General features: G+C 40.9%; 7 protein-coding genes across 7 annotated transcripts; 2 read left to right on the forward strand and 5 right to left on the reverse strand. All coding sequences in view use genetic code 12, as the record gives it.

The window, feature by feature from the left end:
- Positions 1 to 14: 14 nt before the first annotated feature.
- MSS116 (ATP-dependent RNA helicase) lies at positions 15 to 1973 on the forward strand (the record flags this gene model as incomplete). Its single annotated transcript, XM_051752154.1, has 1 exon — positions 15 to 1973. The coding sequence occupies one exon, from the start codon at positions 15 to 17 to the stop codon at positions 1971 to 1973; it is 1959 nt and encodes a 652-aa protein (XP_051608629.1).
- Positions 1974 to 2130: 157 nt separating this feature from the next.
- On the reverse strand, positions 2131 to 5080 carry KGF57_002803 (uncharacterized protein; the record flags this gene model as incomplete). Its single annotated transcript, XM_051752155.1, has 2 exons — positions 2131 to 3655; positions 4020 to 5080. The coding sequence occupies 2 exons, from the start codon at positions 5078 to 5080 to the stop codon at positions 2131 to 2133; spliced, it is 2586 nt and encodes an 861-aa protein (XP_051608630.1).
- Positions 5081 to 5738: 658 nt separating this feature from the next.
- On the reverse strand, positions 5739 to 6674 carry KGF57_002804 (uncharacterized protein; the record flags this gene model as incomplete). The annotated part of the gene is made up of 1 exon (XM_051752156.1): positions 5739 to 6674. The coding sequence occupies one exon, from the start codon at positions 6672 to 6674 to the stop codon at positions 5739 to 5741; it is 936 nt and encodes a 311-aa protein (XP_051608631.1).
- Positions 6675 to 6840: 166 nt separating this feature from the next.
- Positions 6841 to 9465, forward strand: TERT (Tertp; the record flags this gene model as incomplete). The annotated part of the gene is made up of 1 exon (XM_051752157.1): positions 6841 to 9465. The coding sequence occupies one exon, from the start codon at positions 6841 to 6843 to the stop codon at positions 9463 to 9465; it is 2625 nt and encodes an 874-aa protein (XP_051608632.1).
- Positions 9466 to 9611: 146 nt separating this feature from the next.
- SLA1 (cytoskeletal protein-binding protein) lies at positions 9612 to 13332 on the reverse strand (the record flags this gene model as incomplete). Its single annotated transcript, XM_051752158.1, has 2 exons — positions 9612 to 13055; positions 13120 to 13332. The coding sequence occupies 2 exons, from the start codon at positions 13330 to 13332 to the stop codon at positions 9612 to 9614; spliced, it is 3657 nt and encodes a 1218-aa protein (XP_051608633.1).
- A 291-nt stretch (positions 13333 to 13623) lies between these two features.
- Positions 13624 to 14718, reverse strand: KGF57_002807 (uncharacterized protein; the record flags this gene model as incomplete). The annotated part of the gene is made up of 1 exon (XM_051752159.1): positions 13624 to 14718. The coding sequence occupies one exon, from the start codon at positions 14716 to 14718 to the stop codon at positions 13624 to 13626; it is 1095 nt and encodes a 364-aa protein (XP_051608634.1).
- A 548-nt stretch (positions 14719 to 15266) lies between these two features.
- Positions 15267 to 15734, reverse strand: COX4 (cytochrome c oxidase subunit IV; the record flags this gene model as incomplete). The annotated part of the gene is made up of 1 exon (XM_051752161.1): positions 15267 to 15734. One exon carries the CDS (start codon positions 15732 to 15734, stop codon positions 15267 to 15269), a length of 468 nt encoding a protein of 155 aa, XP_051608635.1.
- Between the last annotated feature and the right edge of the window lie 1559 nt (positions 15735 to 17293).

Genomic DNA, 17293 nt, shown 5'->3' on the forward strand with positions numbered 1-17293 from the left:
TCCAATACCGTTAAATGTTGCTACTCAAACACTTGGAGAAGCAAGTGCTAAGAAACGCAGTGGCTATAAATCATTCGAAAACTCACTGTCGTTTTCGTGCGTTTCATTCCACGTCCACTTTCAAGAATGAAAATTCGATCCAAGTTGATACCAAGCCGATCAAACCTATAAGTACTGATCAAGCCGATGGCAAAGATACAAAATCCAAACCGAAGGATACGACAGATAGTGCAGAGTTTTTACCCGTCAAATTCTCTGACTTAAAGGGAAAGGGATTCATCAATAATGCCATTTTAAATGCATTGCATAAAGCCAAATTTGATACTTTGACCCCCATTCAGCAAAAAGCGTTGATTCCTATTATTAAATCTGAAAAGGGTGTTGTTTGTAGGGCAAAGACAGGGACCGGAAAAACCTTGACGTTTATCATTCCAACTGTTGAGAGTGCAATCAAAAGGATGACTCAGGAGCCTGATGTTCAGGGAGTGGACTCCGTCATTGTTGCACCTACTCGTGACTTGGCTTTGCAGATTCGCGACGAGTACGGGAAAGTATGTGCCAAGTTGCCAAGGTCAATTCAACCTAGAGTTTCAATGATTATCGGAGGACAAAGAACCACCTTCAATTATAGGTCCCCTAGTGAAATTGTGATTACAACCCCTGGTAGATTGGAAGCAGATTTGAAAGATCCGAGGTTCTCCAAATGGTTCAGAAATGTCAATTACAGAGTATATGACGAAGCTGACAGATTACTCGATGTTGGGTTTGAACCTCAATTGAATAGCATCAATCGGGTTTTACGTGACATTAGAGAGGAGGATGCACCACCAATGAAGTCATTGTTGTTTAGTGCAACTGTGGACGACTCGATAACACGTTTTGCCCAGCAGCACATCAATAGACGCTACGATTACATCAACACTGTACCCAAGGATGAGCCGGAAGTTCATGAAAATGTTCACCAGATATTGTATAAATGTGAGGATGGTGTTGACAAGTTTCAGTCCTTTTTCGACTATGTTGTTGATGTGGTTAAAAATGAAGAGAAGGCCAAGATGATTTTGTTTTTGCCAACCCAAACTGCGGTGGACTGGTTTTATGACTATATGCAACAAGCCACCCGCTCGCCAGAAGTTGCTGATTCATACTTGGATTTTGGGATCTATCTTATCCATGGTAACAGAACTGCTTATCAGCGTAAGATTGCATTGGCTGATTTCAAACACTGCGACAGAGGTTTGTTGATTTCCACAGATGTGGCGGCAAGAGGTATCGACGTCAAGGGCGTCACACACGTGATTCAATTGTTCCCTTCTTCAGAAGTTGCCGATTACGTGCACAAAGTAGGAAGGACTGGAAGAGCAGGTGCCAAGGGTAAGGCTATTTTGTTCACGTCACAAAGTGAATTGCCGTATGTTCGTAAATTAAAGAGAGAGAGAGGTGTCGATTTCCAAGAAATTATTGAAAGTACTCCTGAAAAAATTCACGCAAAAGTGTTTGATTCAATAAAGCCATCGCCACATCAAACTAACGAGTTCTTTTTCACGTTTATGAACTACGTGATCCAAGTGAAAAGCATGTATCGTTTAGATGCCAATCATATGATTGAAGATACTGTGAACTTGTATCGCTCCTTGCTTAAAGATGACACTGCGAAATTGAGCATTTCCTCATTGAAACACGCCGCTCGTCAATTAGACAGAACTCTTTTGAGAGAGTATTTCGAACACAAGGGAGGAAGAGAAATCGACTCGTTTAGAGAAAATGGCCGCGGACCACGTCACTCCAATAACCGTGCCAGTCGTTTCTCAGGCAGCGGTGGTGGTGGTGGTGGATACCGAGACTTGGACAACTACAGACGCCGTGGCTCCGGTGGAAATCGGCAACAGAAGAGATCGTCGTTCAGTGATGATGATAGAGGTAATTTTAGAGGCCAAAGAAGATCAAGTTATAACACCAGAAGCTATGACTAGAATATGTCCATCAAAAGGGAGGGTTTTTAGAATATGGACTTTTATTTTTTTTCAATTCAACCGAGCATGTATATAGAAAATATTTTGATTGTAAACAATTTTACTTTTATAGGATATATGTAGATTTTAATCACTTGTATATATGAATTTTCTTGATTCATGTGGATTTACGGTGTTTCAATTGATTTTCTAAATTCATTGATCTCAAGGGGGCCAAGACGGGATCAGAAACATGTACTATCTCATCCTTCCCATGCCGATCTTGTGCGGTGTTCAATTTGTCCTTGTCCTGTATGGCGACTGGTCTTGGTCTTTTTTCAGATGCGTCGCCTGTTGGTACCTGGACACTGATCTCTCTCGTCAAGATTACATAAACCAAAAGGCAAATGATAATTAAGCTGTTGATAAATGACAACCGCTTCTGGAATGTCAAATCGCGGTTCATGACCTCCATGCTTTCGTTCATGTCGTTAAAAGATTCTTTGAATAATGCCAACAGGTGAATCAATGTGGAATTGACAGATTTGAGTAAATTGTTGAAATTGGTTGATTGTCGTTTTTCTAGAGTCAGAAACGCTGTACTCAATAGCTTCAGCTGCTCTTCAATGTATAGTAGTGACAAAGTAGCATTAGATTCTAGCAATGTTAATCTCTTGATGATGTTTTTATAAATCGATTCCTGCGTGGTTGCGAGTGTGGCTGTTGTTGTAGTCACAGGACCCGAACTGGTGTTTATTCCTTCACCTGGCAAGCACTGACTATTTTGTATGGAGCTATGGTTTTTGAGAAATTCATTCAATAGTAAGTGTGGCAAAACCACATTGCACTCATTGAAGGAGTTGTCACTAAGGAAAGTCTCTAGTTCACTGTCTCTCTCTTCTAGTTCACTCACTTTCGTTGGTTCTGAATTTGGCAACTGGGAAATCTCCTCATCTTCTTTGAACTCATCAATCATTGTCTTTCCATGCACTCGAACAACCGATATCGGACAGTAAAACTCGTTCCCGTAATGACTCAATATATCCAACTTCAAATACCGTGCCCAGATCAACGGATTTGCAATATCGAAAGTTTGAACATCCCGAATATTGTCAGCAGTGAAATCTCCCAATTCTCTCCAGTTCTGAGTCGGGAATCTATCACTCACACTCACTCTTATGTCCTTGAACGTTGATGAGAAGAATTCGTAATTACCCAAGACAACCTGGCTGACAAGAATGTCCTGACATAACTCAATAATGATAAACTTGTTTGGGACAGAACATTGATTTAGTAAGTAAGAGTCCTTGTTCTCTTTCAATATAGCTGAGGCGCCTTTCGCTTGGGAGTTTGTTTTTACTATGGTGGCCGCACAGTCAGCCGAGGCAAAATTGAACTTGTTCTTGTAGGTTGTCGCTTCGTGTTCTGTGTTGATCTCTACAACTGCAACTGCCGTTGAGTTATTTCTCGCAGTAGTTCGTGACGAGTTGGACACCGACAAATTCGTATCGATTTTTTGTTTCTTCCATTCTTCAAAAGACATGAAACGGCAGTCATCTAGCACGGAGTCGGGTTGAGAATCATTGTTGGAGCGTTGGTGATGCGCTGGTGATTGAAGGTATAGCTTTTGTGGCCCACGCGGTAGAGTGTAGTTTATGGGACTATAATCCATAGTCGAGGGTTTCGTGAGCAGTCCATTGTTGCTATTCTTGAGTGCGTTACATGAACAAATATATACATAGGCGATCAACGATACGACTATCCACCTTTTCCACATGGTTCGGGTATGGTATACAAGAGAAGATGTGATGTGTAAACAGATTGAGCTCTCTCTCGGTCACAAAAAATTGCAACTGCTCTCACCCTACAATGTTTTCCATCCAAATAACTCAACCAGAGCTAAAAGTGTGCTGAGTGCACCATACTGGGGCAGAGGTGGGGAGGGGGTAGGGGGTAGGGCAACAACTGCCTCTACTTGTCTTTACGCATATATGCCGGCCACAATGACTACAGAGTCTCAATAAAGTTACATTCACATACTCTCTTTGCTCACATATACAATTTCACCTCCATTCATCGTCATCTCCTCTTCTTCTCCTGCCAACATTTCTTCTCTTGTTGTCATCGTAATCGCGTCTCATGCTCTCCCTTTTAAGTCTTCTCAAGTTTCTGATCCTCTCGTTTTCTCTTCTCTCAATTTCACTCGAGCTCAAAATTTCAACCGATGGTTCCCAGTGGTCGTTTCCATTATTGACACTGTTTTCAGTAAAAATTCGCAATCCTTGTTCAAAAAAGATACCTTTCACCAAATGCAAATTGTGAATCTCATTGTTGAAGGAGCCCTCAATAATCTCCTTCTTGACACGGATTATAACCTCATGCAACGCGTGCGAAATAGCCAAATTGAATTCCAAAGACAACCCGAGATCAGCAACGACAATCTCAGCAAACTTTTCTGGAGTGATATCATTCTGATTCAAGTCCCACTCTATTCTATCTTGATACAATTGTTTATTTAAATTGACCGACAAATCAATAATCACATTACAAGGGTTTTTGTTGGGAATAGTCAAATTTGACGCATACGAATATTCTTCAATTTGTTGTGTTATTGAGTCTGAAACCTGTGCAATCATTGGGTTGGGCAATTCAAGGTCGTTGCACAAGATAGCTGCAAAGTCTGTAGGTGTAATCAACGATTCATTCAAATTCCACATAAAAATATCATTCACTTTATGGTTACTCACTGTGCTTTCCAAATTCAATTTTATGGGAATCAATATTTCCGGCTTGTTTGTTTGACCATTCAAGTTGGATTCATCCTCGAGGGTGTTAATTCTTGGTGTGTTTCTAGCAGGACCATATTTCTGTGCGTCAACTTGAGTTTTAGATTCATTCAAGTTACGGCCACTATCTTGTCCACTCAAAGGTAGGTCAGCAGGACTATTTTCAATCTCAAAATCATCTATGAAATCTTCAGAATAGTTGATTTGCTGGGCATGTCTCTTGGCTTGTCTTCCAGTTGGAATTGCATTTAGTAGCAACGAGTTTGTTTCACTTGATAATCTCTTGGATATACTTGATACCAATCCCTGTACTTGAAAGGAAGACGTTTCGTAGCTGACCATATTGGTTGATGAAGTGATTATACTTGTGAAGTGGAATACTTTCTTCGATGTTTAGATGTTTTTTCGTTTAACCTTTGGTTTTTTTTGGTTTTTTTTTTTGTTTTTGTTTTTCTTTTTAGTTTATTTTATTGCTTGGTTGGTGGATTCTCAACAACGAACCATTTCACGGATGAGCAATGCCTAGTGATGACAACGATTCAGAGACTGCTCTGGGTCGGTACGTTAAGGACGAATTGGCTCTTTCTGTTGTGATGCCCTTTGGCTCCTTTGCCCGTATGTTTCCAGAAAACACTTCCACCGACCTCCTCCATTCTATCTACAATCAATTAGTCCGGCAACATCAAAGGAAGCTTACCGACGTTCGAGGTCGAATGGAGAATCACTTGTCCAACAGAGTCAATGGTAATGAAGAAAGTCATGGCCACTCTACTGATATTGAGCCGTCGAAGATTGAGATGTTGAACGATGCTCTCTCCGGACTTCACCAGCTGATGGAACATGAATTTGCCAAACAAAAAGTGGAAGTAGAGAAGGAACTTTCGAACCTTGATGCAAATATTAAGCATTTGGAGGGGGTTTTTATTCCAGAGTACCTGGACCAAGATCTACTGGATGCCAAAAGCAAGTGTGACAAAATAGCAAACCTCGTCAATCATATCTAGTACTCTGCACGTGCATTATCTATAAGATTATCTAATTTTGACAACTCGGATTCACCAAGCCACCTCCAAATCTGAAATTTCCAGTTGAGTCCATCCAAATCGCCAAGAAAATAGCTCGACTCCATCCCACCACCTGGTGAGACAGGCTTGAGATACGTGCATCGTAATATTCGTGAATGCACCAATGCCATACTACACATAACACAAGGTTCGTGAGTTGTATACACGATCATATCGGTGCATAAATAACCTCTCTCAGTTATACCTTGTTTCCTTTGTTTGGACTCTCTTTGAGCTATGGAGTCAATTGCTCGCATTACACTGTGATTCAGGGGGTAACATTCACCTGTATTTACGGCGACACACTGTATCGTTATTGTCCCATTGACTTCTTTCGCCATCATCGTCACCAGAGCTTGTCGATTGTTTACTTTTTCAAGACGATTCAACAACTCATTCACCATTTGTCTCTCTTGTTCGATATCGAAAATTACTGAATTCAAAAATTGATGGTTGGGGTTCCCCTTCCACGTTAGGGGCCAAATCGTAGACCACTTTAAAGTTGTTTCTTTTGTGTTTGCTTGATTTCGAGGTACATTGATAACCTCAAGATTTTCGTATTGAAGATTACCAAGTGTATTAGAAATCTCGGTTCTTTCATGTTCGCTCTCAAATGGACAGATAATAGCTTTAATGTAATCGCCAATTTTGGTTAGCCTCTTCAAGTGCTTGATACTGGCGTCATCTTCGCAGTTTTGTTTCAAGAGTGAAATTAGTAACTTTGAATCTTTTGGTCGTATACTGCAAACCCACACAGGTAGTAGTTTGGGCACTTCTGGATCGGTATCATCACCTATTCTAATTTGTTTTAAAGTGCCATACAAGATACCATTGCGCAAATCCACGTGCGATTGATCTTCCTCACTTTTCATTTGAGTGAGTGTGCAAAAGGATGCTATGATATTTATGGATTATGAAATTGAGATGCGATGGGGTTTGAGTATGGTAGCACCAGAAATCCGGCACGTCTATCCAGATTCGAATCACAAACTGTGTGGTTAAGGCTTCCTTCAGCATACCTCTGGGTAGTATGGTACAATGGAGCAAGCACAAACCTTATCCCAATTTGTATCTGGTGAAGATGCATCCGATAAGGAAACCTCATCATCCTTTCACAAATTTTTATCGTCGGTCAGAATAGTTCCTCTGGATAATCCGTACAAGCACGGCATGTCTTCTAAAATGAAATTCCGCAAGGACTATAACAAATATATAAAACTGTTGGTGGTCGAGTTGTTGAAAACCGGCTCAGATAATGTTTTAGTCTCAGGTTTGCCAAAACTTCACACAAGCAGCTTCAAATCAGTTGGTGCAAATTCGATTTATACCTCATTTATGGTGAACGAATTACACATGTATAATTGGAAACGAGTATTTGATATTTTGGGATCGGAACGCATGACCGACTTGTTAATTAACTGGAAGGGGTTCATTGAAAGAGATGGCAGGTTGTTACAAATCTTTGGCGATAGGATAACGTACACCAAGACAGCAACTACTGATTTGTCCAAGGTCATCAGAAAATCGTCATTATTCCATCACAGTCAATCTAGACCTCGATACTGGGAATTCACTTTACTAAAGCAGGACCTTGATGAGCTAATGCGGGAGATTTTTGGAGAAAATACAAAAGCCAAGCGGTTTAAGAGGATAAGGTACCTTGTGAGGACAATAATCGAGAACGACAAAGCTTGCAAATACCACTTGATATATCGGCAATTACTCTTACTGGGAAAATCCATTAATCCCCATAAGATTTGCAGTAATGCGAGCTCTTTTGGTGAGGTTATTCAATTCATTTTCGTCATATTAGGTAAACTCCTATCATTGGAAGCTTGGGGAGGTCAAGCGAACAAAGCAATCATTCGAAATAGGGTAGAAGAATTTTTGAAGCTTGAGCTGTTGGGAATCATGCATGTCCATGATATACAGAAGGGGCTCCATTTGAATCACTACCAGTGGCTTGGGACCTCGCCAAAAGTGACATCGAAACAAGATTTTGAAATTAGAAAAAAGTTGCTCGAAAAGTACATCTATTGGTTGTTTTCGAAGGTAGTCATAGGAGTTGTACGTTCTTTTTGGTATGTTACTCAATCTACAGATGGGGAGATGTACTATTTTCCTCGTCATGTCTGGCACAAAACGTCACATTTGTGGTTAGAAAGGTACTCGAGAGATAATTTCGTCCAGACAGTATTAACTGGACAAGAAAGTTACAATTATGGCATGCTCAAACTAATCCCGAAAAGGAACACATTCCGAGTGATTTGTGCTCCCTCAAAGAGGTCTCCCTATCTATTGAACACAAAGCTAACACCGGAAGCACAAAGAGAACAGGATATAAAATTCAATACCTATCGAGCCAATGTATTGCGACCAGTGAGACTTATTTTGCAAACAAAGTTCAATAAAAGAAGTCAAATCGATTCCTGTTATTCAGCAACGGCTTCGTCTACACAGCAAATTGCAAATAGAATTCTCAACTTTAAATCGGAGTTATTGCAGAAGCACTCATGTATACCAAAGCTATATTTCATCAAGTTTGACATGAAAGAGTGTTATGACCGAATGAATCAAAAGAGATTAATTGAAAAGGTTATAAGTTTGTTTCGCGATGACAAGTCCGATACAAAGTATTATTGCCGAACGATAGGAAAAATGAGGCTAAACTTGAGGCAGCAAGCTCAAAAACATGTCGCAAGCTCAGATCTAGCTGACTTTGATTTACTTTCGAATAACCAAATCGGGAACAACAAATCAATAATGGTGGACACGGGTAAAACTGTCTACTTGACGAGAAAGGAAATTGTTGATGAATGTATCCAACAGATTTTTGGCGCCAAATGCTATATCCCAGACCGTAAAACACAGTCCTTAAAGTTTTATCGACGAACACAAGGTGTTTTCCAGGGTTTTACATTGCTGAGTATATTCTGCGATATATTGTACAGCGCAATGGTTGCTGAAAACTTTAGATTTTTATGGGAATCGGACTCCCCCTTTTTCTTCACTAGGTTAGTCGATGACTTTTTGTTTATTTCACCTGATGTTGAGCAATATAACAAAGTTTTGGAAGTCATTTCTGGTGATAGATTGCAAAAATACGGGGCTTTTGTCAACTATGAGAAAACACACCTCATTGACTATGCAAGTGAGACCACAACTTTGGATTTTGTTGGGTTGCAAATTGAGGTTGATACTTTGAGTTTAACTACAAACTACCTGCAGTTTGGAAATTTGTCAACTGGTAATTACCGGACATTTAGTGATTTGTTGAGATACTTGAAAATCGCATACACAACCAGGTTACAAGAATACATGTTGGATTGTGCAAGAAATTCCTTTGCTCAAGTGGTGAGGAATGTACTGAATTTGATTGAGTTCATATTGGGCCTGTTTAACCGTGCGTTTCAAAAAACTTCAGGGACAGACACATTCAATGCAAATAACTTTATAAAGTACTTGTGGACCCTTATTACATTGACATTGAACAAGTTTGAGAATTGCAATCCGAACAGTGATCACTTGGATGACATGTTGGACAACATTTTGTCAACAATCGCTGAAACATTAGCTCATGGTCTGCAATATAAGGAAGTCATTCGTAAGTTGAGAGAGTCGATTTCTGAAGATGTTGCGGAATTCGCTACACTCGGAGCTTAAGGAAGCTTGTACATGAATGGCAGTTTTTCTTTTCGTTAATAACATCTATACGAAATCAACGCAATACCGTATATAAGAGTGTAAAACAAAACAATTTTAGCTGCTATATAATATATGTAAGCGGAGTTAGTGTTTACTTCTACTAATTAAAACCCAAATGGATTGTCTGGAGTAGCTGCTGCGAGATTTGCTTTTTTCCCTGTGGCTTGAGACTGTAAAGGCGCATTGCCAAAGCCCATACCAGTTGGTTGCGTTTGCAATGGCTGAGAGTTGAATCCTTCAAATTGAGAGTTGCTAAACGCATTTTGTTGACCAAATGGTTGCGAGATTGAAGTGTTTTGGAACATGTTAGTCATTTGATTCATGTTAGGTTGCTGTTGTTGACCGAATTGGTTGAACTGAGTAGGCTGTTGTGAGAACTGGTTGAACTGAGTAGGCTGTTGCTGGAACTGGTTGAACTGAGTAGGCTGTTGCTGGAACTGGTTGAACTGAGTAGGCTGTTGTTGGAAGGTATTTTGTTGAGGTTGGGCAAAGTTTGCTTGGCCAAATGAGTTTTGGAAATTTCCACCATTTCCTTGGTTGAAAGTCGATTGTGGAATTGGGTTGCCAAATGAAGTCTGTGGCATCATGCCACCAGTTGCTTGTTGTTGACCAAATGAAGTCTGTGGCACCATGCCACCAGTTGTTTGTTGTTGACCAAACGGAGCTGTGTTAGTATTCATAAAGCCACCTGTTATCTGCTTACCAAAATTTGATTGCGGAACAAACCCACCTGTAATTTGACCACCTGTTCTTTGCACTGGTACCAATGGATTTTGATTAAAGCTCGTCGCAGGCAAACCTCCTGTATTTTGAGCACCAAATGTTGTGCTTGGTACGCCACCAGTGTTTTGGGCACCAAAAGAAGTTTGCGGCACCGTTGCAGTACCAGTTTGAAGAGGTACAAAGTTTGGTTGGAATGTCTGCGGTTGGCCAAAAGTTGTTTGTGGGGGCATACCACCGCCACCAGTTTTCTGCCCGGTTGGTATAGCTACAAGGCCAAAAGTCAATTGCGGCTGAAGGATTCCGGTGGCTTGTATAGGAATGAATCCGGTCGGTTGTGCAGTTATAGGAATAAACCCAGTAGGCTGTGCTGGAAGCAACCCCCCAGTAGGCATGGCACTCAATCCTGCTCCCGTTCTTTGAACAGGAATCAAACCACCAGTACGTTGTGTAGGCACTAAAACACCGCCATTGTTTGTTGTTGGAGCAGCTCCTGCAGTCTTTGTAGGTTGAAGTGGAGGGGCTGAAGAAGTTTTTGTTGGCTGAAGCGGGGGTGCTGAAGGAGTTTGCTGTGGGTGCGGAGGTTCTGCTTTGTTTTCTACTGGTTTGATATTCACCAAGTCGGACAAAGTGCCAGTATATTGTGGTGTTTGTGGTTGGGGAGATGGTTTGAGTAAGTTCTCATTTGATCTTGCAGCTGGTTTCATTGCCCATGCATCGTCATCAATCTTGCCGCCTTGTTCTGGTTGTGATGACGGTACGTTGAGGTGTGAAGATTCATTTTTGACAGGGGATGGCAAAGCTTCTTTGGTAACCTTTGACAACTCGGTAGATGAGTTGTTCTTCAAAGCGCCATTACTGTCAATAAACAAGCTGCCAGTAGTTTGCTGTTGCTCTGGCTCAACTGACCTTTTTCTATTGTATTTGTTATCCAAATGCTTCATTACTCTAATTATGTCACCTTCTCTCAATCCTAATGTCCTCAACAAAGATGGGGAGATGTCTTCTAAAATATTTTCATCCATTTGCTCGCGCTCAAAATTAAGTGTGTAACGTTGACAATTACCAACATCAACTCCACACTCCAAAAAGAAGTCAAACCAGTCATAAGCTGGAACCCCATTGGAACTGTGGCCAGAAGGTCTAGGTCTTGAGGGTTGAGGTGGAGGTGCCGTATCATTAATTGCGGCAGTAGCTGATTGAGATCTCTTGGTTTCAGGTTGTGCTGCAACTGCACCAGACTTGCTCTTTGACCTAGCTCTTTTTTCCATTTGTTTGAAAACAATTTGCTTGTACTTGTCCAAAGATGACCCAGTAATCTTTTCAACGTACTCCAAGTCTTCAATGGATAATTTCTCAGCAGCAACAGCAATCTTGACACCATTTGTCTTGTGCAAGTGCACCTTGCCTTCGACACAACCCAAAAACTCGGCTTCGACTTTAAATGTACCAGAACTATCAATCCATGTTCTAACACGGTGGAAGTTGGGCATAGATTTGTCATTCTCGTCATGAGGGCCGGCACTCTGTTTTTCCCTATGCGCTCTATCCCTCTCCCTAACCCTCTCACGTTCATCTCTCGATCTATGATGATGTTGACGACTGTCCCTTCCACTCACAACCTTACCTTTCGAGCTAGACATTGATTTTCTTCTTGCAGGTCCGTCCGTTAATTCATCCAACTTCGATGTACTAATCACTTCGATATATGAAGATGGAACAACACCTTGCCTTCCGGTATTGACATTCTCAACCATCCACCAATCATTTGATTTCGATTGATTGATGATGTATACTTCATCTCCCTCTCTGCAATTGAGTTCGTCATCGCCCTGTGCTTTGAAATCATAAGTCAAGCGACCAATCTTTCTATTGGCATCTCCCGTGCTAGGTTGAGAAGCTTTCTGAACTTCCCTCAACCCTATAGCCCTTTCGGCACCTTTCATTTCTCCCAAGATAGAGGTAATTGCGTCTGCAACATCTTTAGATCCTGCGTGCAATTCCAATTCCGCTGGCGGATTTCTGAGTTCCAAGAACACGTGCTTCTTTTCAGAATTAACGCTAATCAAATCCTTTATTTGCCATTGATTGTTTATCTGGGAGGCCGACCTTAATCTCAACTTCTTGGGATTGAACGTGTTAGGCTTGATAATTATCAATCCTTGTCCTACTGATACTTTTATCGGTCTCTTTTTCCTACCGTCGAGTTCATCGATATACCAAGTGAAGAACTCCCCATCAAATTTATGCTCCTTTTCCGTTGGAGCATCTACTTCTTGCTCTTCTTCATAGTTGTTGCTAGGTCCGGCCACTGGCTCTGAGGCAGGACCTGTAGGTCTTGATGGCATTGGAGGCGGAGCCTCTTCTTCCTCCTCTTCTGGTTCCCCTCGACCACCAATATTATACTCTTGTGATCTTCCATGTGGATTTTCAATAGATGGGAATGGTTTGGGAAGGTCCTTTTCCGGTGTTGGAGGTGGATAATCTGGTGTGACCGACTTTTGTGGATGCGTAGGTGGGGGTGGAAAATTTGCAATGGGGATTTGGTGACCAACTGGAGCTTGTGGTTGTGGAGGTTGGTGCTGCGTAGAGTCTGGTTGTTGCAGCTGCTGAGGTGGTTGACTCGGTGTAACCCCGTCACCAGTGCCAATTTGAATGTAATTAGAAGGGACGAAACCAAACTCCTGTTTACTAGCATTGCCGACAAGTATCCAGTCCGGATCACTCAAATCATAAACATTGAACACGTCATTCTCATTAAATGTAAGCTCTTCTTCTGTTTGTTTATCGTAATCGTACAAGGCAGTAGCTTGTTTGAGAATTGGTGCCTATTGATGATAAGTTAGTAATTCGTCATCAAAAAAGGTTATTTAAAGCATGCGCCACACATACCTCTTCAATATATGTTGAAGGGACCAATCCTGATGGTTCATCAACAACTTCATCGCCTGTTGCAATGACCCGTTTCTTAACTTTCCACCAATCGTCGATATCGGATCTTTCCAACAAGTATAATAAATCGTCTGTGCGTATAGACAACTCTTCCTCTGCCTGTGCATCGTAGTCATAAATGGCCTTATATACACCAATATATACGGACAGCATTTTTCTGATGACGTCTGGTTGAAACTTTGCGGAGATTGGAGTTATCTGATCTGACAATGAACAGTTGCTTTACTACGCACTTTTTGATCGTCGGAATTTTTTTTTTGATGAAACAGTGGAACAATATTCACGCACTACTAAAAGAATAGAATAAGAATCGCAAAGTCACAAAACGATTTCTCCACGACATTGGTGAAACTACGAGGTATGATTTTGTTGATTGAAATCAAATTCTTCTTTTTTTTAAAAAAAAAAAAAGTGTCTGTAAACGTAACTCCTCTATATATTGATTTAGATGACTCTGGTGAGGGGCCTATCAAAGTTGAGCAAGACAGCTTCAATATTCTCAAGACAATTAATGGCAGTAAAATTGTAATTCTCGGTGGAAGCAGAGCCAATATGAGGCGTTAATACAACATCCTGTCTATCAAGTAGCTCTGGGTGCACGTGAGGCTCTTCTTCAAACACATCCAACCCAGCAAATAGCACTTTGCCGCTCTTTAATCCATCCACTAAAGCAACTTCATCAATGACTGACCCTCTTCCTACATTAATAATGCGGAATTGTTTAGCCATCTTGTCAATTAGCTTCTTGTCTACCATGTGTCGAGTCATTGGAGTTCCCGGGCAGGCAATTACTACCAAATCGGCAAACTCTGTGGTGTCAGAGAGTGTTTTGTGGTACGTGATAGGAACCCCCAATTTTTGCTCTTCTTCGTCACTCAACCTTTTCCGTTTCACATAGTGGATAATCATACCCACCGAATGTAATCTAGTAGCAATTGACTGGCCAATGTTACCAAATCCAACAATTACAGCATGATGATTCCTTGGTGACAGGTTAGCTCTCTGACAGCAAGATTTCCCATACGATGAACCCAATAGAGGTGTCGACACAGCAACACCCTTTTCTTGATCAAATTTGGCCGCCACTAAAGACTTTGTCAACATTCCGGTCTGGGTATATCGGTCTTTGGAAAAATTTTGCTCATAAATCTTGAAATTTCTAAAACTGGCAATGGTGTTGTAAAGCACCAACTCGGCAACCGCGTCGTAAGCCATAGTGGACGGGCTATTGGTCAAAACTATCCCCTTGGCAGCCATGGCCTCCACATCGAAATGGTCGTATCCAATACTGCACGTGGTGACAATTTTCAAATTCTTGGGTGCAAAGTCAATCAATTTACCTTTGAATCCACCAAGAGGCGCAAACCCGGGCCATCCACAATATATTGCTTCAATGTCATGGAATCTATGTTGGAAGTCGTGTATGCATTGCTCAACGGTTGAAAGTTCGTAGTAAATGCATTCGAATAATTGCTCGAAATGTTGAAGCACCTCTTTGTTGGGTGCTTCCAAGAACAAAACCTTTTGTTTGATAGTCATTTGCTATTAGTGGGTGAGCAGTGGTATTGAAAAGGGCCATTCAGAGACATATTTGACAACATTTTCCACCATTTGGTTCTGTTTATATATCGCTGTTGGTGGTATCGTATAAATTTTTCATCACCCCCTGTATCTGAAATTCTCCTTGAATAACCGCACCTGCAATAGAAAACTTCGATTTCTCGTGCGGCTCAATTTGTTCTCCGAGTATCAACTATCCCGAACTTTACCTTAATCTTGAAAACTGTGCAATCAATCTACGTCATTGCCACTTATTGCAACGTAGCATAATATTCACTATCGCAAGTTACATCAGGCCATTTACTTTCAATAAAAATAATTCAGAATTTTTTCACTTGAAAATATACGTATATATATATCTCGAATATATAAACACATAGGATGATGTAAGTGATTCAGTATACAAAAAAAAAAATTATGGTCTCTTAAATATACACACACACTTAGCACCATGCTTCCCTCTACTCTCGTATGCATTGTTGTTGCGTTGCTTCTCTTCACGTACAGCTTTTCCTTACCCTCTACTTTTAATGAGCCATTCCTGGTTCACCCAAGTACTTGGCTTTCAAAACAGTTCCGCATTGCCAGCATCTTGCTACTTTTCCTTCCTCAACCTTCATCCAGTATGGCTTGTGTGCTTCATCGGCAGTACCTTTACATCCAACATATCTGTATCCGATATAAGTTGGAACCAAGAATGGATCAGCCATGGTTCCTTTACCTTCAGTGATTGGCATTTCCATGTCGAAAACATCAACACCTTCTCTCTTACCCAAAAGTTCCAATCTTTGTAAACCAGTGGACTGGTCCCAATCGGTGGGGATGGTACCTGGCTTGGCACCAGGACCAATCAATGATGCTGGGCCAGTAACTTCAGCCAAATCTTGAGCAGTCTTGACATCAGTGGTGGTGTTGGGGGTAGCCTTGTTGGCCAAGATTCTGCTAGTGGATAAAAATCTTCTTTGGCTAGCAATTCTCAATGAGCGTGAAAGCATTGTGCTAGAATAGGAGTAGTTAGTAATACTGATAGGCTATGATTGAGGTTCAGACCCAGGCTAAGTGCATTTGAAATCATATCTCACTAAAGTCCATGCTTGTTCCATTTGGAATAGCGGGTGTTGTGAGTTGGCTATGCCTAAATACGCCAATTGGCGATGACTATTATCACTCCTATGTCGTTGAACTCGTCAATTGAGTTAGCCCCATAAGTGGTAGATCGAAATATTCCACATACATTTTGATATAGTACTATATTATGATTGGTAATTGGTAAATATCAAAGAAATGGCCCGGAAGATTTCCTGATACGTGGGTGGTAATAGGTGAATATTTGGGTTTGTTTGTTAATATATACAAGCCTATCAACGTTAGGCTCTTGCGAGAATCACCTCATTATTTTTTTTTTTTTGGTGCTTTTGTCTGTCGCATCTGCCAAATTGATTAACTTTTAATTGGTTGTAATAAAGTTGTGACACTGAGGGAATGCGACATTGAATTGACGATTTTACTACACCACTTTGTTTTTTGAATTTTGGTTAGTGTTCAACATGGGTTAAGGAGAATCAAGAGATATGAAAACGTTGATTACGATGTCTATTTCTGTTACCACACTCAGTTGGGAGACGGTACTGAGAGTATGTTACTAATAAAGACCTTTGTAAGAACCTTCACTTTGACAATGGCATCTGCAAGTAGAAGAAGTTGATAGTAAATCGTCTCATTCCCTCCTCCCCCTCCTCTCTCCCTACTCGAGACTTTTTAGATTAACTTTTGCTTGTGTCCAGCTTCACCGATTGAGCAGTATTATGACAAAGGTTACATCGTAGGCTAGCTTCATCGACATCAATAGGAAAAAGAACCGAAGCACAAACACAAGCAAAAGTAAGTTAGGGTTACAGCCCCACAAGAATGAGTCTGGTGCTACCAAACTACTTATGACCATAGTAAATAATTAGTTTTTCTTCCTGTACCAAAAGTAGTACTGAGCCGCACTGATGGTTTTGATGGTAGTGCACTCTCTACAATTCTCGCACTCTCACTCTCTCACTCTTTCACTCTCATAAAATTTTTCATAATACAACTTTCAAATTTCAATCTTGAAATCCTTTTCTCTTGTTTTACAACCAACCAAAGAAGTATGTTTCAAGACATATTAGGAAGGATGTTGATGCAATGGCAAAGAGCTATTTTTTGCATGTGAAGGAAAGGGATCTAATTCAAAAAGTGAATGACCGTCAGGACAAGAGGATTTGAATCAAGAGTGGCGAGACATCCTCACTGTAACTTCATGGATTTATGGAGACCTCGGGACGTATTCAAGCTCAAATACCACAAGCTCAAATACCAGCACTACAACAGGGAGCGGAATTTCTGTACTTTCCTGTGTACTGGGTCCAAAAGCTGACAACAATCTATGCAAGGTCCTTCCAGGAAGTATTCACATCGCATTCCCCACCAATTCCACCAGTGAAAATAATAGTTCATGTCATTGCATTCAACTTCCAAATTTAAGAGTTTCGATGATACTAACTTTATCTCCTTTATTTTAGACAAC

The sequence above is a fragment of the Candida theae genome (genome assembly GCF_024610275.1).
Source record: "Candida theae strain CBS 12239 chromosome Unknown scaffold3, whole genome shotgun sequence".
Classification (NCBI taxonomy): Eukaryota; Fungi; Ascomycota; class Pichiomycetes; order Serinales; family Debaryomycetaceae; genus Lodderomyces; species Lodderomyces theae.